The 23,076-nt window shown below is 48.4% G+C and overlaps 1 protein-coding gene across 5 annotated transcripts in view; it reads left to right on the forward strand.

The window, feature by feature from the left end:
- RUNX1 (RUNX family transcription factor 1) overlaps positions 1-21,806 on the forward strand; it is a 255,533-nt gene extending 233,727 nt beyond the window's left edge. For all 5 annotated transcript variants that reach the window (XM_078452808.2, XM_078452809.2, XM_060640455.3 and 2 more), the window contains 2 exons: positions 11,544-11,705; positions 17,331-21,806. In XM_078452808.2, the coding sequence (XP_078308934.1) occupies positions 11,544-11,705; positions 17,331-17,806 (638 nt within the window). In that variant the 3' untranslated portion in view covers positions 17,807-21,806. The remainder of the gene's footprint in view (positions 1-11,543; positions 11,706-17,330) is intronic.
- The last annotated feature ends 1,270 nt before the right edge of the window (positions 21,807-23,076 follow it).

Below are 23,076 nucleotides of genomic sequence, written 5' to 3' on the forward strand. Positions count from 1 at the left end.
ACCACACGAGCGCTGAGGTGAAATCTAGGGTTGCAGCCGGGAGCACGCACCGCGGGAAAGCCACCACCGGGCTGGCGGCGAGGGCGGCCTCCAGGTATCTCTGCCCCGTGCTGCCTCTGTGGCCCCCACCAGAGATGTGTCGGAGGCCAGCTGTCGGCTGGAGGGCGGCATGCTGACAACGGGGGGCCGGGGGCCGCAGAGCTGGATGGAGTGGTCTCCGAGGAAGCCAGGCCGCAGAATGACAGGACCACTAGCCGTTGAGTGCCACATCTCGTTCTGGGCTGGGCTCCAGAGCGTGCTCTCCAATACTGACAACTCACGGGGGAGGGGCCGGTGGCCCTGCAGCCCCCGCGGCCCCAGACCTAGCATCACTCCTTTTCTTCTTCCTTGCCTGCCACCACCCTGAGGCATCACAAGGACCCTAGCGAAGCTTGGCCACCTCACTTAATAGGATCTGCTCAAGGGTCGGCTCTTCCTGAATCTGCTTGGTCAGACCACTGATGTCCCTCTGGCAAGTCCTATGGGCTCCCCCTCATCGGCACCTGGCCTCCCATCGACAGTCTGGATCGTGGCTTGGCTTCGACAGCCTCCCGCCCTGTGCCGTGGACCAACGAAGCTCAAACCTGTACGGTCCTCTTTAGAGCATGCGCCAGCCCCGTGGAATGTTCCCTCAAAAGGGTCCGTTTCTTTAGCTCTGGGCTCTGCCAGGTGATGCTGTGTCTCTCCCGCTTGTAGCCTCCCACTTCGAGGTGTCTGTCATTTGACCCCTGTGAGTGAGGGTCCTCGTTCTATGTCCGGGGCTCGAGCGCAAGCTAGAGGCTGCCTGAGATCTCCCAGCTGCTGACGCGGAATTTCTGGCTCTTCCTTTTCCAGGAGCCACAAGGAGGGCAAAGGGGCTAGAGAGTGAGTGGATGGGAACCGAAAGCCATCCTTAGCCTCCGTGTTTTGAGATTTTTGTTGGAGGAGAGGGAAATGGAAGAATGGAGGGAAAATAACAGGGCGGCCGTGGACTCATCTGAACACGGCAGATGGGCTGGCCTTACAGAAGTTCACCCAGCCCACCTGCAGAATGGGTTCGGACCTGGCAAGTGTGTTCAGGGGCCGAGATGCAGAGAATCTTTCCGGGAGAGGTGTCTGCAGGGGACGTTTGCTTAACACAGTACAGGGACGTAATCCGTCTGCGGGGGAGGACAGAGGAGGACTAGAAGGTGCCTTCTGTCCCCTCGAAACCGTGATCCCCCCTCCCCCCCGGCTCCAACCTCGTGTGAACCGAAGGCTACTCTCTCTCTCTCTCTCTCTCTCTGCCTCGGGGACACAGTGTGGGCGGGGAAGAGCAGGTGTGCATCCACACGGCCGTCTTTTCTAGGAGCCGGTGACTCGCCCCCCCCCCCCCCAAACCCTTCCTCGGAGACAACCGTGCCGGAGTCCAGAGCCTTTCTCCAGACGTTGAGAGGAGAGGCCTCGTGGCGAGGGCTGAGCTGTTTCCCCTGGGAAGCGTCTGGCAACTCTAATGAGGACCGGCACTTTGCGTTTATAGAACGCCTTTCATCTGTGCCTCTCAAAGCGGCTCCACAAACATTAATTAACGCTCACACCTGTGAGGCAGGTGAGGCCGGCTGCCCCCAAGTTTAGAGATGAGGAAACGGAGGTTTGGAAGGAGAGGGGCTGGGGGTGGCTCTGCTGCAAAGAGCCGGCCTCCTGGATTCCCAGCACCCCGGCCCCGGTGGCCTTGACCGCAGAGCCCCGGAGCCTCCCCACCGTTCCCCTGGCGGGGCTCGGAACATGGGTCCCGGAGGCTGTGAACGGTGGAGACGTGGCCACGGGGCTCCGGCTCCCTCCTTCCCTTCTGCCGCACCCTCCTCCCTTCCCCCCCACCCCCCGATCCGGACGGGACCCCTCAAAACCCTGAAGGCCTTTAAAACGCAGCATCCCCGGGCAGGTCTCTGCCCAGGCTTGGTGCTGGATGCCTCCCTCCAGAGTAATTGCTGGAACAATGAAGGCATCTTAGCTGTACATGACTAACCAAGATGTCTGTAGCCGGCAGAGACAACGGTTGGCAAATACCAGAGCTATTTCACAACCTCGCTTTTTCCAGGATCCAGAGCTGGTGGGAGCTGACTCACATCATCTTGGGGTTTCGCTGATAGCAACAAGTCGCCACTCCGGGGTCAGCTACCTGGGCGCACTTCTAGGTGACCGCCCGCCCGCCCTCTTGGGCTGTGTGGCGTTGACTGCAGGCCTCGTAGACGGGAGGACACAGCTGGAAGACAGTGGGACTTCGGGGAAATGCCTCTTTCAGGACAGAGAACCACCCAACGCCAGGGGCCACGAACCCCGGTAGCACAGGGTTCTGAAGGGAGGTGCGGGGTGTCTGGGGGGTGGGGGGGGCAGCCTTTTGTTTGCAGGGGAGCCCCGATCTTCCTTCCCAAGGGTCCCAGACAAGGAAACGCAAGCCACCACCGGGCCCGCCCTGACACATCACCCTGGAAACTGACTCACATCTCTGAGCCCTGAGTCATATCCTGTTGTGCGTTTGGAGGCATCCAAGAGGGCATTACACCAGCTCCCCATGACTGAGGTGAATCTGAAGAGCACCCTGGGAACCACCTTGCCGTCTTCCAAACAGAAAGAAGGCAAAAAAAAAAAAAAAAGATAAAGAAAGAAAAGAAAAAAAAGTCCTCTAGGGAAAAAAACCAGGACAGCCCCAAGGGTTTGTATGTTCACCAAGCAGGTTTGGCCCTTTTAAAAATAGATGCTGGGGCCCCATGACATACATAACTGTCTGGTCTCTGTTTTTAAATGGCTCTAAAAGGTTACCAAAAGGTCGCAACTTTTAAAGATATCAGCTGGATGGCCGAAGGAAGGGCCCTCTAACTATACCAGCCGCCAGAGCTGGCGACCTCCTGGCCCTGGGCTGAGAAAAGACACCCTGGCCTCAGGGGCGCTGCTGGGAATCCGGGTTTGGAGGGTGGGCGTTAAAGACCCCAGAGGTGGCTGGTCAGAGCAGAACCAAGAGGGGTCTCTGGCTAGGCTCTCCTGGGTGGCCTGGCGGGGGTCTGAGGACCGAGGACAAAGTGGGCCGTCTTAACCTTTTCAAAGAACAGCCTTTGGTTTTGTTGATTTTCTTTGCCACTTTTGATTTCATCGATTTCCGCCCTCATTTTTGTTATTTCTTTCCTTCTGCTTGCTATCGCTTTAGTGTGCTCTTTTTCCTCTACTTTCCTAAGGTGGAAGCTCAGATCATCGATTCTGGATCTTTCTTCTTTTCTAATATATGCGTTCGATGCTATAAATTTCCCTCGGAGCGCTGCTTTCGCTGCATCCCACAAATTGTGATCAGCTGGATTTTCATCTAATTCAAAGTGCATTTTAATTTCTCTGGAGACTTTCGTCGTTACCCCGTGGGTTATTTAGAGGTGTGTTGTCGAAGCTCCAAATACTTCTTCCAGCTAACTTTCCGTTGTCAACGTTGTCATTTTAGCTTTAAATCCATGTGGTCTGAGAATACACTGTGCATGATTTCTGCTCTTGTAAATCTGTTAAGGGTGTTTTATGGCCCAGAATGTGGTCTTTCTGGGTGAATGTTCCCTGTGAGGTTGAGAAGAAAGTGTCTTTTGCTGTTGTTAAATGGCATCTTCTATAAATGTTCACTGCATGAAGCTTGTTGGTGGTACTGTTCGGGTCAAACGTGCCTTAATTTTCTGCCTGCTTGATGGATCCATTGCTAGAAGAGTATTTTTCTATTGTCTCTTGTAGTTCAAAGTCACTTTTTGCCTTATGGTTTTTGACACTCTGTTGTTAGGTGCACACACATTAAGGATGGTTACATCTTCTTAGAGATCGGACTCATTCATCGTCACGTATTTCCCCTCTTTATCCCTGAAATTTTTCCTTCTCCTGAAGCCAGTTTTGTGTAAAATTATTAGAGCTACCCTGCCTTTCTTTGGCCTAGTGTCAGCATGGCGTCTGTGCATCTCTTTACTTTTAACCCGAGTCTTTACATTTCAAGTAGGTTCCTTGTCGACAACGTATAGTTGGGCCTTGTTATTAATTCACTCTGACAGTTCCTGTCTTTTAACCGGGTGCGTTTAGAACACTCATATTTAAAGTGATTATTGATTTGGTTGGATTCATACGTACCAGGCTTATACCTGTTTTATATTTATTTACCTGTTCTCTTTTTCTCCTCTTTTTCTGCCTTCTCTGGTCTTAACGGAGCACTTTCTATGACTCCATTTTATATCCCCTCTTAGCCTATCAATTGCACCTTTTTAAAAAAGTGTTTTTAGGGGCGTCTGGGTGGCTCAGTCAGTTAAGCGTCCGACTCTCGGTTTTGGCTCAGGTCACGATCTCATGATTTTGTGAGTTCAAGCCCCGCATCGGGCTCTGTGCTGAGAGCACGGAGCCTACTTAGGATTCTCTCTCTCTCCCTCTCTCCGCCCCTTGCCCCACTCATGCTGTCTCTTTCTCAAAAATAAATAAACTTAAAAAAAATTTTTTTTTTACCGTTTTTAGTGTTTGCCCTAGAGTTTGCAAACCACATGTATAATGAATCGAAGTCACCATTAAATAACACTACAGCATTCCTTCCACTCTGTCATTACTGCAACTCATATCCTTTGTCCATCTGCTGTGACCATCCAATATGTATTCCCTCTAACATCTAATATCACTAATGTCATTTCAGACAGTTATCTTTTGGATCAACTAAGAACAGGAGAAGTAAGACTTTATTTTACCTTCATTTATCCTTTCCCTGAAGCTCTTCCTTGCTCTGTGTCAATTTAAGTTTCTGACCTACACTTTCCTTTTCCTCTAAGAGCTTCTTGTAACATTTCTTGCATGGCTGTTGTGCTGGATAAGTTACCTCAGTTTTTGCATGTCAGAAAATGTCTATTTCTCCTTCGCTGTCGAGGTATAATTTTGTGGAGTATAGAATTCTAGGCTGGTGGTTTTCTGGGGGTTTTTTCTTCACACTTTTTAAATATTTGCTACACCCTCTTTTCGCTTGTATGGCTTCCGAAGAGAACTTGGAAGTAATTCTTATCCTTCTTGCTCTCTAAGTAAGGTGTTTCTGTAGATTGTTTGGTATTTCTCTTCCTTGGTGTTCTCTGAGCTTCTCAGATCTATGGTTTGATGTCCGTCATTAATTTTGAAAAATTATTGGCCATTATGGGGCACCTGGGTGACTCAATCAGTTAAGTGTCTGATTTCGGCTCAGGTCACGATCCTGTGGTTCGTTGGTTCGAGCCCCGTTGTCAGGCTCTGTGCTGACAGCTTGGAGCCTGGAACCTGCTTCGGATCCTGTGTCTCCCTCTCTCTGTGCCCCTCCCCCACTCCCCCAGCTCTGTCTCTCTCTCTCTCTGAAAAATAAACATTAAATTAAAAAAAAAGAAAAAGAAAAATTATTGGCCATTAATAATTCAATTATTTCTTCCACTGTTTTCTCTTTGTTTTCCTTCTGGTATTTCCACTCTCCATATGTCAGACCTTCTGAAATTGTCCCAGAGTTCATGGATGTTCTGTTTGGGTTTTTTCTGTTTGTTTGCATTGGTTTTTCTTTCTTTTCTCTCTTCACACCTTTTAGGTTGGGAAGTTTCTAACATATTTTAAAGCTTGTTGATTCTTTCCTCAGCCATGTCCAGTCTATTGATGAACCTGTCAAAGGCATTTCCCACCTCTGTTACAATGTTTTTAATTTCCAGAATTTCCTTCTGTATCTGAGAGTTTCCATCTCCGTAGGACATCACCCACCTGTTCTTGTATGCGGTCTCCTTTTTCCAGTAGAGCCCTTAACATATTAATCATAATTAAATCCCCCGTCTGGGAATTCCCAAGTTCTATGTCATATCTGAGTCTGGTTCTGATGCCAACTGTATCTCTTCAGACTGCTTCTCTTACCTTTTGGCATATGCCCTGTTATGTCTAATTTGAAAGCTGGGCCTGATGTATCAGGGTCATGGGAATGGAGGTAAACAGGTCTTCAGTGTGAGATTTTATGTGCATCTAGCTAGTAGTTGGGCTGCGTATAATGTTTACTGAAGCTGTCGATGCCAGAGGATTCATATTCCTCCAATGTCCTTGTCTCCCTTTTTGTCTTTGGACTTCCCTAAGAACGCTTCCATAAATGGTGTCTTTAAGCTGTGACCCACTGTTATTATACTGGATCCCATGAAAACCTGGAAGAGTTTGTGAGGCCAACTTCATGAGAATGTCCCTGCCCCCCCACGCACGCACATGCACACACGTGCAAACACACATAAGACTACAGCCCCCAGAGGTTTCTTATTCTCACAGGTGCCTATACTCAGTCTCCAACAATTTATCAAAATTACCATGTAAATGTTCCTACCAGTTTGTGGCCCCAGCAGCTTCTGTTCCTGGCACGCAGACCCTCAGTGCGAATTTCTACAGTTGCGTGCCCCTCAGGACCTCAGGCTGGCGGTTTGCCCTATAGTCTCAATTCTCTAATAGACTAAGAAAAGTCATGGATTATCGGTCTGTTCAGCTTTTTTTCTTGTAGGGATGGGACCGGTGGCCCCCGACACTCTTTATGTTTCAGAGGTGCAGCAGGAAGCAGAACACCTTGACAGCAATTATTTGATAGGGTCACTTCTCACTCTGGCGACTTCTTGATGTGACTGCACCAAAAGGCGACAGCGCTCTGCTTTCTTACTGAGTGGCGTATGCCTCGGAGCTCTCTGAGCTCTTGCTTCTGCCCCGTCCGATCCCCAACATCCCCCTTCTCTGGCCTCATTCCAAACGGAAGGGATCATGCTCAAAAAGCTGAAAATAACCCATCACAAGATGGCCTCAGTAGAGCAAGCAGCTGCATCAAAACATTATGTACCCTGAAAAACATAGGAGAGAGAAAGGCTCAAATTTAAATTTCCTAATCCAGTAGTTTTTTTTTTTTTAAGTGTATTTATTTGTTTTGAGAGAAACAGAGAGAGAGAGAGCGCGCGTGCAAGCAGGGGAGGGGCAGAGAGACAGAGGGAGAGAGAGAGAGAGAGAGAGAGAGAGAGAGAGAGAATCCCAAGCAGGGATTGGGAGTGCAGGGATCTGAGAGTGCAGAGCCTGATGCAGGGCTCGAACCTACGAACCGTCAAATCATGACCCGAGCCAAAACCGAGAGTTGGACGCTTAACGGACTGAGCCACCCAGGTGCCCCTCCGGTAGTTTTCTTAGTGGCAATATGAACTGATTAAGAGTGGATCCTTGCCTCCGCTATCCTTACCTCAAATATCCGGTTTTCTTGCCCTTTACCACTTAATCGTCCAAGCCCAGTTCCTCTCTGGTGCTGGAGACCAGCTGGCAAGCCCTGTTATCAGTGAACAGCACGGTATTACCTGAGCCTCGCTCTAGAGCAGGTGCGCATGGCCTTACCATTATGTATCAGATGAATCCCTTAGCATGGATTCACTTCCCCTTTTTCAAATTTTTTTATTTTTTAAATGTTTCTCTTTGAGAAGGTGGGGAGAGTGAGAGCTCAAGCAGGGGAGGGGCAGAGAGAGAAGAGAAAGAATCCCAAGCAAGCTCCTTGCTGCCAGCGCAGAGCCTGACACGGGGCTCGATCTCATGAACCACAATATCATGACCTGAGCCCAAACCAAGAGTCACAGGCTTGACCGACTGAGCCACCCAGCCGTCCCTCCTTTTTTTTTTTTTTAATGTTTATTTATTATTGAGAGAGAGAGCATGAGCAGAGGAGGGGCAGAGAGAGAGGGGAGCACAGAACCCAACATGGGGCTCGAACTCACATGACCTCAGCCGAAGTTGGAGGCTTAACCGACTGAGCCACCCAGGCGCCCCTATTTTCCTTTTTCATAATATAATCATAAAACTTACTCAGACTAATTGGACATTTCATATGGCCCCAAACTGGGTTACTTGCTTTATATAGAGCTTACCTCACTTACCCTTCGCCACGACTTTTTAAGTGGGAAAACTACGTAGCAGGGAAAAGAAATGACCTGCCCAGGGTACAGGCAGAATTCGGGCTGAAATCTATTCTAGGACTTCAATTAGACACTTTCCCTAGCCTGTTCCTCTGAGGCGGAACAGAAGTGTATAATGAACACCATCAGGGTAGCTCTGACCTGGGAACAGCTGTGTGCAAGCCCAGATTAGACAGACCATCCATCAGTTCGCCTGGACACAGGTCCCTCACTAGCTGTCGTTCCCTAAAGGCGAGGACTACAGTCCACTCACTACTGAGTCCCCCAAACAGTGACCCTAGCAAAGCGAAAATCCTCATGGGCAACTTGAACGAATGAGGATGTGAATAATTTCATTAGCCTATGAAATGGATGAATGAATGGACGAACCAATCAGTGTGAATGAAAACACGAAAAAAAACTCTCGACATGACGATTCATGCAATAGCAAGAAACCTTCCCAAGCATCATCTGCTCTCAGGATCTTCACTGATACCAGCCTAGAAGTTCCAGTGGGGCAGGGGCCACCTTGGTCTTATTCATCAGGCTAGCTAACTACTAGCTAAGTTAGCACATGCGGGGCACACGCTAAAATTTCAAAACAAAACAAAACTTCTGTCCTTTTCGATGGCGTGACTTATCGGAGGCCCTCCCTTCAAGAACAAGTCGCCCTACTTTCTGGAGAATGACTGACCGTGGTTCTCTTCCTCGGCCTGTGGTCTTTTCTGGATCACTTCCGTCTTCTCCCGGCCTACTTCCTCGTCCCAGAATGGCTGCCTTTATTATTAAGAGCACCATTCTTCACCCCACGCTTCCACCTGATTCCTTCCTAAGTCTGATTAGCATACAAGTGAAGCAGAGAAACACTGTGTAGGACCTGTTTGAATTAGAATCCTGCGCTGTTACTGTTGGAAGGGGCTTGGAGATCATATCCTGTCTTCCAGGGCTGGCCCACCGCACTGCCATTTCTCTGCCTGCTTTCTTGTGTTCACGTCGGCCCCATCAGAGCAAGAATGGTAACTGAGCGGTAAACTCAGCATATACCATGTCGTTGGCCCTAGTGTTCTGTTCTGCTTTTTGCTTTTGGATGTTTATTAATAATACCTGTAGAATTAGAAAACACCCAAAAACCTGGCACGAGCAGCTCGCCATCACCACCTTCTGGCCCATCGCTGGCAATGAACCCAAACCCAATTCACTACGGTCATATGAATGGAAAGTGATCGGACGGGGGTCCTTTGGGTTTTTAGTGTTATCCCTCCTCCACATTGGAAAGCTACGTTGTGTGTGGAGTAAGAATGTTGAATCTAAAACCCTGGGTTAGAAAAAAAAAAAAAAACAATCAGAGAACTTGGACTTTAATCATAAAGATCATTTTACCAAAGCATATTTTTAAAAGGCTGTGAAACATTATGCAACGTTTGCACGGTTTAATTATGAGTTTAGAAAAGCCTAGCACAACTTTTTCACTACAGTAAAACATGACAGAGCATGAATCATGGCCTAATACTTTATGCTTACTGTGGTTTTAGACACGGGGTTAGGGGAAGCTGGGCTGTCTACACAGCAAGGCATGAATTACTGAACCGCAATTCACACCCCGGAGGGCTTTATGACAATTATAAAACCTCTTTTGTTTCTTAAATGATTAAAATATTTGAGTACTATATATTCCCGCAGCAAATGTGTATATCTAAGACACATGCATGCCTTACAAAAATATCTGAGTCTACACTTTATTCTTCACTTAGAAGAAAACGCTTGCAGTAATAGGGGGATACAGAACAACCTGCTGTTGCTATTTGCTTACAATTATTGGAAACACTGTTGTCTGTAAGATTGTAGGATCTTTGGCTGTAGTTGAACATTCATTTCCACCGAGTTTAGAATGGACCAGCTCTCTTACTCCTTGCCCTCTGCTCAAATTCCCCCAAATTCAAAATGACATGAGGGCCCTTCTTTAATATTAGATTTCAGAGATTCTAAGTTAAAATATTTCCCCAGTTTTCAAACTTAAAGAATTGAGTTATTTTATTATTTTTTGGAGAGAGAGAGAGAGAGAGAGAGAGCGTGCACGCGAGAGGGGGAGAGGGGCAGAGGGAGGGAGAGAGAGAATCCCAAACAGACTCCGTGCTCAGCACGGAGCCCAAAGCGGGGCTCGAACCCACAACCCGGGGATCATGACCTGAGCTGAAATCAAGAGCTGGAACGCTCAACCGACTGAGTCACCCGGGTGCCCCCCAAAATTGAGCTATTTTACAGGAAAGAAAGAAATGGATCCGCGTGAGGGAAAGGGGAAGGGGCAGGCAGGAAGGTGGGGGAGGAGACCTGGGTCTCCAAACCCCTGCTTTGACGGCTTCCAACAGATCAACAAAAACAGCAAACTTAAACTGTTGGAAATGCAAATTCCCCGTTGGAAGTAGAACTGGACGTTTTATAACGAGTAGGAATAACTCACTTCTTTATGTCTTGGCACATACACAGCTTGCGACTGGTATTTTCCTGAGGAACACTGCTCTTTCTAGATTGACTCCTGGCTTCATGCAGCCCAGGCTATGAGGACCCTGGGGACTGGTGTGGTCCACAGAGAAGGTGGGACACAAAGAGAAAATCAATGTTTAGCCCTAAAAAAAAAAAATGGAAAGCTATCTCTGGCGGGCCAGCGTTCCATTTAAATTTGCTTACACGTGTTGCCTAAGAATAGAGGGTTTGTTCCTTTTTTTTCCCCTCCATTTCATCTGCAAACAGTGTGATGCTTTTGAAACTAAGACTCCTGTGAATGCTGGAGTCAAATTTACAAAGTCTTTTTTACCTAAATCTTCTGAAGTCAGAGTTTTGTCTCTTCTCTATCCCAGGCCTCATTTATTGGCCATCTATAAAATATTTGCTCAACATTCTGCCCTTTAAACACGGCAAACTGGAGGTCTTGAAAACATGCAGGACAGCTGTCGGTCTGGGTTGGTACCTGTTGGTCTGGGTTGGTAGGGCTAGCTCACTACTGCTGGGCTTGTGAACTAGTCCCCAGGCCCCATCACCAGCTTCCCAGCCAGACCCTCTTTTCTGTCATCCTTGGGAGAGAATTCGCGTAAACGGAGGACATTTAAAAGCCCTTGGAGTATTTTTGCCAAAGGTCCAAAAAAAAAAAAAAAAAAATCAAAGCTCTATGTTCTTTTTTGCTTACTGACTACAGATGGGTAGGTGATCACCTGAGTTGATAAAATGTTTCGGAGGATGAGAATTGTAACTCGCGGTAAAGCTGGGCGGCCAGTACATGTGGTAGTTCAACAGGTGGGTGGGAACACCTACCTGGAAAGCATCTTCAACCTCTCCCGTCGTTATGAGCGTGATCAGGCGAAACCTTTGGAAGGAACAGACATCCGGGGGAAATCTTCGAGAATAAACTATATTTCACACAAACAATAATTCAGTAACTTTGGGAGGAGGGGGGAGATTCTCGAACAAAAGCAAATACTTGGACTTAATACAAACCGGTCAACAGGCCACAGGACGCATGACAAACAAAGGTGACTAGCTTTTTATTAAAAGGTTTCTTTTCTTCAATCCCACCCCACCTGACGTATGACTGACCTCTCCAATCCTCTGCAGACACAAGGCAGATCCAGCCGTCCCCACCGTGGTCCTATGACCAGTCCTACCAGTACCTGGGATCAATCGCCTCGCCTTCCGTACACCCAGCAACACCCATCTCGCCTGGACGGGCCAGCGGCATGACAACCCTCTCCGCAGAGATTTCCAGTCGACTCTCAAGTAAGCTGCTCGAACACACTCTTTGAAGTCGAGCTAGAGTGGAAGGTTCGAGAGACTGGAGATGCCTGAAGGGGCTGGCAGTCATTTGGGAGGGGGCGGGTAAAATGTGCTTTAAAGACAAGGTTGTCTAAGTCCTATACCCGTGCACGGATTTTCCCTGACACCTTGAGACGGGGATTATGAATGCAAAGGCAGAAGCGGATTCTGTGGGCATTTTGGGCTTGCTCCATTTGGCAGACAAAGGCAGCAGCTGAAGGGTTAATAATACACAAGGTCAAAGTAATCAGCTTCTAGAACGCTGATGGAACTGTCCATCTGGTGGTGGCCAGCTTTCAGAGGCCATGTGAACAACACTGGGGTACCTGTGCTATACCCCACGTGAGAGATTTCTTTTTTTTTTTGAACATGTATTCATTTTTGAGAGCCAGAGAGAGAGAGAGAGAGCGTGAGCAGGGGAGGGACAGAGAGAGGGAGACACAGAAGCCGAAGCAGGCTCCAGGCTCCGGGCTCCAAGCTGTCAGCATAGAGCCTGACGCGGGGGCTCGAACTCACAGACCACAAGATCATGACCTGAGCCGAAGGCTGAACCGACTGAGCCACCCAGGCGCCCCCACGTGAGATATTTCGAATGAAGGGATGTTCGTACCAGATTAGAGGAGCAGAATGGAAAGCTTGGGTGTCGTGGTTAGCATAATTGTTGTTAATACGAGCTCATTAAATATTAGTCATGTAACCTATGAGACCTTTGGGCTTGGCACTCACCTTTGCTCGTGGGCAGGGAAATCGGAGTGAGAGAAAAATTCCTTTGTTAAAAGCAAAGGAAGAAACTCCCTGTTTGGAGCTTTGGAATTGGAGCTGGGCCAGACTGTGAAAACAGGTCCGAGAACTTCAGCCTTGTGAAGCCCGCAAGCGCACTTCACGTGTGTTGCGAAGCGGGTGGTGGTTTTGGCTTTTCAGCCCTTGAGACCCGATTAGAGTAGATCAGGGGGCAGGCAAAGGGGCCAAGGCCTCTTGTCCGCCATTTTAAACTGTCTGGGAAAACGCACTGTTTTCCAGACAGTCGTGAGTACTCGAGATTTCACCACACGCTTTGGCTTCTTCCCAGAGCTTCTCCACTGCAGCACCACTGACAACTGGGGCCAGAGAATTCTTGGTCGTGGAGGGCTGTCCCGTGCACTGTAGGGTCTTTAGCAGCATCTCTGGCCTCTAGATACAGCCGTCCCCCACCCCCCACCCCCCACCCCCCATCAGGACAACCAAGGATGTCTCCAGACGTTGCCAAATAGCCAGAGGTCCCAAACTGCCCCCTTAGCTGAGAGCCACCGCCTTCGGGTATCCTCGGGCACTGTAGTGAAATGGGAGCTCCAACCTGGGTGCCCACTTCCCACATTATTTTCGACTCTTCATGCCAGTATTTTCAGGGCACCTGCTGGGGGCTGAGGAGTTGAGGAAGTAGCCTAGGAATTATGACGTCCGCTCAGCTTGTTGTTTTAGAAGTTCTGTTCCCTCAGGACTGGTTTGATTCCAAAGGCCCTTGTCAACTTTTATTGATTCTTCTCAGTGGCGCTGCTCGGCTCTCTGCATCTGAAACGATTACTGTTTTCCTTGGAAATGTGCCTGCTGTGGGTCCCTTGGAGTTTATTACATAAGACTTTTGACTTGGTCAGCACCCAAGATCCGCACCTTCTAGAGCCCTAGGAGACAGCTGCTCCAACTGAGCAGGGTTCAGATGGGAGGGTGGCTTTTTTTTTTTTTTTTAAGGCATGAGTAACGTGCCCCCCCAAGTCCCATGTCGCTGTTACACTTCTGAATAACCAGGACTTCAGTTACCGAAGGAGTAAGGAAGGACGTCTTAAGGCATGAGGGTGTGAAGTACGCAAAACCCGCGTCCCATTTCAGCGCCCAAGACTGTCTTGGAGGGAGGGCCGGAGAGGATTCCAGATGAGCTTTCCCCCCGGTGGCAGAGAAGGGCATGGGACGCTGCTCTTCAACTTGGCAGATCTCCCTCTGAGAATTCAAGCCTGGAGCACAGGCCTGCAACGTGTTGTCATATGCCTGGGGGCTGTAGGGGGTTGGGACACATAAAAGAAAAGTGGCTGCCGCTCTGCCAGCTTTGAGAACCTGACACTGCTCTGACTGCTTTTGCTTTTAATCCCGCCCCAGAGCTCTGAGATCTGCCCTTCTCCCCGCCCCCAGCCCCACCTGGACTTCCTTCTGCGAAGGGGCCTTGCCCTCTGGTCTCCCCCTCTTTCCTTTGCAGACAGTCTCCACACCTTGTCTGAAAAGAGATGTCATCTGGAGGTTTTCCTTTATTTTTTTTTTCTTAAAAAAAAAAAAAATTAATGTTTAGCTGCCAACCTGGGCGACAGACAGCATGCATTAATCTGAGTCATGCAAAAGATCCTTTTAAGGCAGCCATTATCTGCTCAGGCTGTTTAATCCTTTGGGGGCAGTGGGAGGGGCCCGAGTGGGACAGCTTTCATCCATGTCAAGCTGCAGAACGAACACTTGAGCTGTCACGGCAAATATTTAGCCCCATCGGTGGGGAAACATTTCCAACGAAAATACCTGAACCTCCTAATCCCTAGATTTCCTACTCCTTAAGAGCTCCCTGTGAATATTAGGGGTCGCCACCCCCACACGCTGTTGAATAAGGGGGCACCGGGCCAGCCGAAGGGACACATGAGCTACAGCCAGGTGGGGTGAACGGTGCGTGGCGGTGGGGCTTGGTAGGAAATGTCAGACTGGACATAAAAATGGCAACGAGTATTTGAATAGACCATTTGAATCGGAACGTATCTAGAGGGCCGCAGCTCTTTTTCTATCAAAATGCGTGAGGAAAGATGGCTTGACCAAACAGATGGCCTCTGGTGGAGTGGCATTGGAAGAAGAATCACGGGCCGTGTTGAAGCTCTTTCAGATATCCTGCCCACAAATGAAAGAGCTATTTTCCCCTGACAGCTGAGACCGTAACATCATTCCATTACTTACATCCGTGACCAGCCGCGGACTCACTCGGGATTACGGTAACTTGGTACCATCACCAGGTCACCACGTAGTAGCTGGAACACACTGGCAGAACATGTCCAGACATCGCCATGAAACAGGGTGACCTTTCATTCATTTTTCCAGTGGATTCACCTTTGTGTCTCGGGGCAAACAGAGCAAGAGGCATAATGGGCAGAGTCATCAGCCTGTGTCCAGAGTTCTTGCATCAGATGCCAACAAATTGATTGCATTTGCCTAATGCTTCTCCCTCGACTATAGCAATCTCACTGGAAAAATGGAGTCAAGCTTCCTGTCACAGCTCTCCGTGTGAGCAAAAACAAGTGACACAGAGCTTGCTCACAGACGGCCCCAGAAAGCGGGCAGGGACGAACGCTGTGGAATGAGGCGCGGCCTGGCTTCAGGACGAGCGAGAGCGTGGCCACGGAAGGGCAGCTCTAGAACCACTGTCAGTTCACAGCGTTTTCCCTGCCCACATGTCTGACTCGCTTTGAAAAGATTAACAGCAGTGTTTGTTTGAAAGGCAGACTCCTGGTTTCCTCATTAGCAGAGAGATGGGCTGCAGACTTCGGTTGTTTCTATAAACTTTGATTACCTCTCTGATGAGGAGTATAGACCTCCTCATCACATTCACCCCAAATTTACAGAGGAGTTCATTCGAGAGAGGGAAGGAGGAGAAGGGAGAAGGGAGACGGGGAAGAGGGGGGGGAGAGGGAGAGAGAGACAGGCAGAGAGAGGAGCACACTAGCTCTCCCTGCTGGAATAATAGGCTTGAAATATGAGGAAGTTGATCAACCCCGGATGCCTTCCAAAAACAGATTAATCCACCCTGGTAGCTTTCCTTTCAGAGCAAACTCTTGGCTCCGTTAAGTTGCTCTATGGGCCTGAACACAAAAGGACACAGGCTACATGCCATCCTGAGCTTGGAGTTATTTTATACGTTGGTTTCAGAACTTAACAAATTTTAAAACGTTTCATTCTTTTGGATTTGCTGATGTCACTTTCTGAAGAACAGAAATTACCCCAGGACACCATTCTGCATCTACAGGGGTGGTTCTCAGTGGGGGCGGGGGAGATGGTGGCTTTGCCCCCCTCACCCTACCCCCAGAACATTTGGCAGGGTCTACAGACATTGTTAGTTGTCGCCATGCGGGGTGTGGGGGCACCACTGACATTTGGTGGGCAGAGGCCAAGGACGCTGCCAAACATCCTACAATGCACAGGACAGCCCCCCACCGCCCCAACAAATAACTATCTGGCCCCACATGTCAATAGTGCTACTGTTGAGAAACCGATCTACAGGACACAGGGAGCACTTCCTGGCATCCAGACCCCCTAGTAGTTCCCAAGGGCAGCCTGTGGTTGAGAAAAATGCAGAAGGATGCAGGGAAGGTCAAAGCCGGTTTCTGAAACCATAAATGCATGACCCTAACAAAATGAGTTTTATAGACAAAGCTTTGCCATTCCTGGTAAAACTTCAACGTGTGCAAAAATGGAGTATATACATCAAGGCCCTGCGGCCACTTGTGTTAACAGAGCAGTGAAGCACAGAACCAACGAAGCGAACCAGGTGAAACTGAGGCTGTATTTTTCTACCAATGTGGAACAAGTCTAAAGATAGACGGAGGGGAGAGAGCGGTGGTGATATTCACTGCCACTCATTCTCAAGTCATTAGTATGGCACGCATTAGAGCAAATCATAAGAAATTGCCAATTTTTAATTGTTTGAGGCCTACAGAAACAGCAGTTTCCTATGATTCAACCTAAATATTATGTATAATGTATTATGTTATTATATATTAATATAACACAGTGTCATATTATGTAGGATATATTCTATTAATATTCATCTGCTCATGCATCCATTACATTAGCATTGCATAATTTTATAAGTTACATCTTGTTATTATTATGTTCATATCACAGATTACACTTATATTAATATTGGCATATTAATATACTGATGATAGAGGGCTGGTCAACTCTTTAATGTAAAGGCGTACACAGTAGGTATTTTATGCTTTCTGCCAACTTTTTAATGTAAAGGGCCAGATAGTAGGTATTGTATGCTTCCTGGGTCCCACGATCGGTCCGTGTCCCGACCACTCAACTCTGCGGCCGTGGCTCCACAGCAGCCCCGATAATACATCAAAGAATGAGCCAAGCTCCTTCCAGCGAAATGGTCAGTGTGGCCACTGAAATTTGAATTTCACGGGACCTTCACGTCAGGAAATACTCTTCTGTTCACTTCTTTCAACCACGTAGAGAAGTAACTCATTCTTAGCTTGTGAGCCACGCGAAAATCGGTAGCAGCTGGAAGGCGGGCTTGTCAACCCCGCTACACCGATATCCAATCATACGTATTGTATCTACCGTATTGGAGGTTACCTTACGTCGTTTACAATAACGTGGTATCGCACACGAACTCACGTTACGCGTCGTCCTATACGGCCGCCCACCCACCTCCCTGCCCACTAGCATGCTGGGTAGGCCCCGGGCTCCGGGGACAGCAGCATTCTGGGTAATCACGTGAGCGGGGCCGTGGGCGGGAGGGGCGTGGCCTCCCCCACCAGCGCCTGACGCTTCTCTTCTCCCCCCCCCCCCCCCCCCACCCCGCAGCGGCGCCCGACCTGACGGCCTTCGGCGACCCGCGCCAGTTCCCCGCGCTGCCCTCCATCTCAGACCCTCGCATGCACTACCCCGGCGCCTTCACCTACTCCCCGACGCCCGTCACGTCGGGCATCGGCATCGGCATGTCGGCCATGAGCTCGGCCACGCGCTACCACACGTACCTGCCGCCGCCCTACCCCGGCTCGTCGCAGGCGCAGGGCGGCCCCTTCCAGGCCAGCTCGCCCTCCTACCACCTGTACTACGGCGCCTCGGCCGGCTCCTACCAGTTCTCCATGGTGGGCGGCGAGCGCTCGCCGCCGCGCATCCTGCCGCCCTGCACCAACGCGTCCACGGGCTCGGCGCTGCTCAACCCCAGCCTCCCGAACCAGAGCGACGTGGTGGAGGCCGAGGGCAGCCACAGCAACTCGCCCACCAACATGGCGCCCGCCGCGCGCCTCGAGGAGGCCGTGTGGCGGCCCTACTGAGGCCCCCGCGGCGGCCGGCGGGAGGGGCGCCCGGCCCCGGCCCGGCCCTGGCCCGGCCTTGGCCGCAGACGGCCGGCCCGCCTGGGCGGGGAGCGCGCCCCGCGCCCGGGGGCCCTGGGATCTCGCCCCGCTCCGCGCCGCCCCCCGCCCCCCGGAAACGTGCGGAGCGCCGTCGTGTGGGTCCGGCTCCCCTTTTCCGAACCCGACCCGACCTCCCCCCTCCCGCACCCCCCCTCCCCCCCCCCCCCCCCCCGCGAGGGTGTCCGCTCCGCCACCACGCGGACGCGTCGTAAGGCAAACAGGAAGATTCCCAGAGGGAAACTGTGAATGCTTCTGATTTAGCGATGCTGTGAATAAAAGAAAGATTTTATACCCTTGACTTCACTTTTTAACCAAGTTGTCTATTCCAAAGAATGGAATTTTTGGTTTGGGGCGGGGAGGGGTGGGGGAATGCAGCTCCTCTTGTTTTGGTATCTAATTCATATTTTTAATTTTCTTTTCCAGCACCTTATAAATTGCAAAATGCGTATTTGCATTTGGGGTGGTTTTTATTTTTATATATATATATATAAATTTGAGCTTGCTTCTCTCTTGCTTTGACAATTGAAAGAAATATGATTCCTTTTTCTGTAAGTTTTATTTAACTTTTCTTTTGGACTTTCGTGTAGTTGTTCTTTTAGAGAAACAGCTACAGCTTTGGGTCATTTTCAACTACTGTATTCCCACAAGGAATCCCTAGATATTTATGTATCTTGATGTTTAGACACTTACTTATGTGTTGATACTTTTTTTTTATTATTTAAATGTACTTATATTAAGAAGAAAAATATCAAGTACTACATTTTTGGTTTTGATAGTAGCCAAAGTTAAATGTGTCACATTGAAGAAGGCTGGAAAAAAAGGACAGGCATTGAGATGACCGGGTTATCTAAATATTGTTTACATTAAACTCCCTTTCATGTTAATCAAACGAGTTGGTAGCTAATGCAGCAATGTTTTTAATAGGCTTTTTAGATACTGAGGGCCACTCAAAGGATCTGAAGTATGGAATTTTCTGCCAAGCTCAACAGAGGGTCTCCTATCTGACTCCCTCCCTTGGAACAGAGAAGATCAGATCTGGTTCCAGAGGGTTCAGGTAGATGCCAATGATTTCACCTCTGGAGAGGATTTATTTTCTGCCTAGCAGTTTGCTCCCTCCACGGGCTCTTGATGATTTCAGACATGCTTTATAACCGAACAAATCCAAAGTAAGCTGTGTGGCAGAGAAGTATCCACATGGGAAGCCAGTGAATGAATTTATGGGTTCCTTAACTGCTCCCTTCTGGGGTCGTAAGGAGATCGTCCGCATCCAGAGTTCAGATTTTTTAGCTCCAAGAAAATAGTCGTGTTTGATACAGTCCCTGTTCGTTGATGCAGAACAAAACTTGTGGCTGTCCCCCAAGGCTGGGAGTGGAAGAAACTACAGAGACCGGGTGCCTTTGATGCCCACAGGTCTCCAGCCGAAGTTTCAGAGGGTGGGCCTAGAGGCAGACCTGAACAGGCCAGTCTTCCTGTGTGTGCCCAGGTGGAGTCGTGTGCGAAAGCATTGTCCCGCCCGAGCCGGACTCCCGACCCACGCTGCCCGTCCACTGCCCACCCTCGCGTTGTTTTCACCTACCTTGTGGGGTGTGTGTGCAGTTTTCTCCGTGCCTCAGCGGGACAGGAGAAATTCGCGCCACCGCTGCCCATGGCTGCGATTCAAAAGTATCCAATGTCACTGTAAATTTTATGGCACTATTTTCATTGGAGAATTCGGTCAGAATGCAGTTGTTGTACAACTCCTAAATACTAACTGCTGATTTTGACATATGTGTGCTCAAAATGATCTGGTTGTTATTTAATGTACCTCTGACATTAGCTGAAATGATTTCAGGTCAACTCTGAAGAGTATTTGAAAGCAGGACTTCAGAACAGTGTTTGATTTTTATTTTATAAATTTAAGGATTCAAATTAGAAAGATCTTTGGCTGCAGGCAGCAAAACAGCTGGTCTTATTTAAAACAACTTGTTTTTGAGTTTTCTTATATATATATATATATATATATATATATTGATTATTTGTTTTACATAGATGCAGTAGCACTTTGGTAAGAAAGAGTAAAGCAGTTTGTTTTGTCAGTCAGGTCATTCTTATCTAGAAAAGAGCTAAAACAGATGTTGGAGAAACTCAGAATATATTCATTTTCAGGTTAGACATAATCCTCTCTCCACAACTCGATGTTTGATTCTATATCACATTTTTACAGCAAAATTACCCTTGAATGTCAGTAAATTTAAGTGTTGTTGTTGTTTTTTTTTATTTCTGAAAGGGACCTTCAGCCCATTTACCAAATCGAATTGAAGCATTCTTTTCAGCACATGTGGCCGTATCTGACCTGACAAAATTTGGGGGGGAAATGAAGGAAAAAAAATTTTCTATTTTTCACTTCAATTCCGGTACCTGAAGATATTCCAACTCAAAACCAGCCTAATGCCCTAGAAGGGGAATCAGAGGATGCTCCACATTGAATCTTTACTCTCAAAGGCATGTATGAGGAGGGCTTGTCACTTCGTTATAGACCCACTGGTTTGGCCATTCGGAGTTTCCCAGTCCCTTACCAGCAAATGCAGTACTTAACTGGTCCAAAAAATTAAGTCAGATGTTACTTGTTCTGGAGATAGGCCTCACATCACACTTAATACTTTCCCCCCCTCCTGAGAAGTTGCATTCGTTGCCTTCAGGTACATTAAGGTGTCCCTTTAATCGAGGAGACCCTTAAGCCAATAATGTCATAACTGGATGTATCTGGAAACATTGGTCCAAGAGAAGAAAGATTCAGCCATTTCTACTGCTCATTCGTGCCTTTATAATTTCAACATGAACATGCATTTTCATTCTTTTTGTTTTTCTCACTGCATTTCTTTTATTACTTGTATTTCTTACATTACTTTTATTTCTTTCCTTCCCTGCGCCTGTAACATCTTCCTCTGTTTCGCTTCCCTTTCCTCCTCCGTTCTCCCGCTTTATTTGAGGAGACAGCACACACACCCCAACTCCGCACCAAATGTCCAGAACACGAGGAGCTGCCGTTCTCCTCCCCTTGCATAAAGGAACATGGTGAGTCAGCCTTTCTCCTGCCCATGGGTTTCTTCCAGCAGAACAGAGACCTTGCCAACCATTTTGGATCTGCTTGCTGTCCAAGTGCAGCAACAGAAGCCTTCCTGGGCAAATTACAATCAGTGAGTTAATAGACAGCCTTTCTGCTGCCTCGGGTTTCTGTGCAGATAAACAGCAATGCTCTGATTAGAAAGGAAATGAATGGTTTCACTCAAATGTCCTGCAATTTATGCTTGCAGATTTCTGTCCTGAAATACCTGCTTCCTTAAGGACATTCCGTCCTGGTGATTCTTGTTTTTGGTGGGTTTTGTTTTCTGGGGTATGACATATTTGGGGTCTTTTATACATGAAAAATCAGTTTAACGATAATCTCAGAAAACGTTTTTTACATCTGAACAAATGCCTTTTTGTTTACCTACAGGATACAATCGTTTGGGGTTTTTTCGTTTGTCTGTTTGGAGTTTCCCCCCCTCCTTTTAGCCAGATCAGTATTGATGAGGCTGATCAACTGGCATTTTTTTTTTCCTTCCAGAAGAGTTGCATCAACAAAGTTAATTGTATTTATGTATGTAAATAGATTTTAAGCTTCATTATAAAATATTGTTAATACCTGTAATAACTTTTTTTCAATTTTTTTGTGTGTGTTTCTAAGGACTTTTTCTTATGTTTGCTAAATACTGTAGACAAAAAAAAAATGCTTCTTTCTACTTTGTTTATTTTAGACTTAAAGATGAGCTACTTTTTATTCACTTTTGTAAAGAGCTAATAGCATGGTTCCAGTTTGTTTTTGTTTTTTTTTTTTTTTTAAGTTCACTTTTTGTTCTAGGGGAAATGAATGTGCAAAAAAAAAAGAAAAAAAAAAGAACTGTTGGTTATTTGTGCTATTCTGGATGTATAAAAATCAATGGAAAACAAAATAAACTTCCAAATTGAAACGGCAGTAAAACACCTCTATTGACAAAGTAACAATGGGAAACGCAGTCTTACTCCGACAGGCCCCACCCACCTCGTGTCTATTTGCGCGGCAGTTACTGGATCTGGTCGCAAAGCCTCCTGGAAATGTGTGTGCGCTTTCTTTCTCCCCGGTACTGACGCCTTGAATCCTTCCCAAAAGGAAACTGTCAATCTCGAGTTTTAAACCAGATACGGTATGAGAGAGCACCCCCACCAGCCCCTCTCCAAGGTGTTTCTAGACGGGGTAGGGCGGGGGGGTGGCCCCCATCGCGCGTGGGCTCCTGTCCGAGTGGCCGCCTCCCCTCTGCCGGGAGCCTTCCCCGGGCCCAGCCTGTGCAGGGCGGCTGGACTGCTGCTGCCCAAGGGACCACGGGAGCCTTACTTTCTTTGTACCACAGTCTCTTCTGTAAATCCAATCTCCTCACTTAGCGAATGGCAAATAAACAGTTTGGCAAGTACATACACCCTCATCACACTGGTTTTGTCTGTTTCTGAGATGGAGGGCCGGGAAGCCAAAGGAAGGCCCCGCAGCACGCACAACACCTTCGGCCAGCTCTTCACGGGCTGGCTGGCCTTCGGGCTGGCGTCCGTGCCTTCTCCTCCCCGGGGGGCCAGCACACCCTGGCTTCTGAGGCCATGAGCGCCGAGGTCAAGGCCAGGCCCCCGGTGCTGCTTCTTTGGGCACGAAGGAGCAAGGAAGCACGCTCTCATGCCTATATAAAAGTAATAACTGATTTGAAAGAATTACGTGGGACCTGCAAACACAAAGTGGGAAAGGTGCACCTATGTTCAACAAGAGGCCGGTCGCCGTCATCCGCCTCCATTTCTTGAAACCACACGAGTCAGCCTTGAGTGGCGGTGGTGAGTTGTTTCAAGTTCTTCCCTCACCACCTACCCTGTGCAACGCTAGTATTTCAGTCTCACGACTCTGTGACCAAGTTACCTCCCAGCCACGGACCACCATCTAACACTCCTTCGCGGTTCTTGTCACTGCCTTGTCGTGGTCTTTGATGGCCCGCAGGGTGGTCATGAAGAATGTCAGGACACAAAGCAAGTGGGATCCAAAGGAATAATGGCCAATGAGCCGAGGCAGGAAATGGGTGGGAAGCTCAGGTTAGGCGTGTTCAGAGAGGGGGGCCTAGCGGAGCCGCTGAGCACGTACTGGGGAGCCACACCGCCTG

The sequence above is a fragment of the Panthera onca genome, chromosome C2, assembly GCF_046562875.1.
Source record: "Panthera onca isolate mPanOnc1 chromosome C2, mPanOnc1 haplotype 2, whole genome shotgun sequence".
Taxonomy (NCBI): Eukaryota; Metazoa; Chordata; class Mammalia; order Carnivora; family Felidae; genus Panthera; species Panthera onca.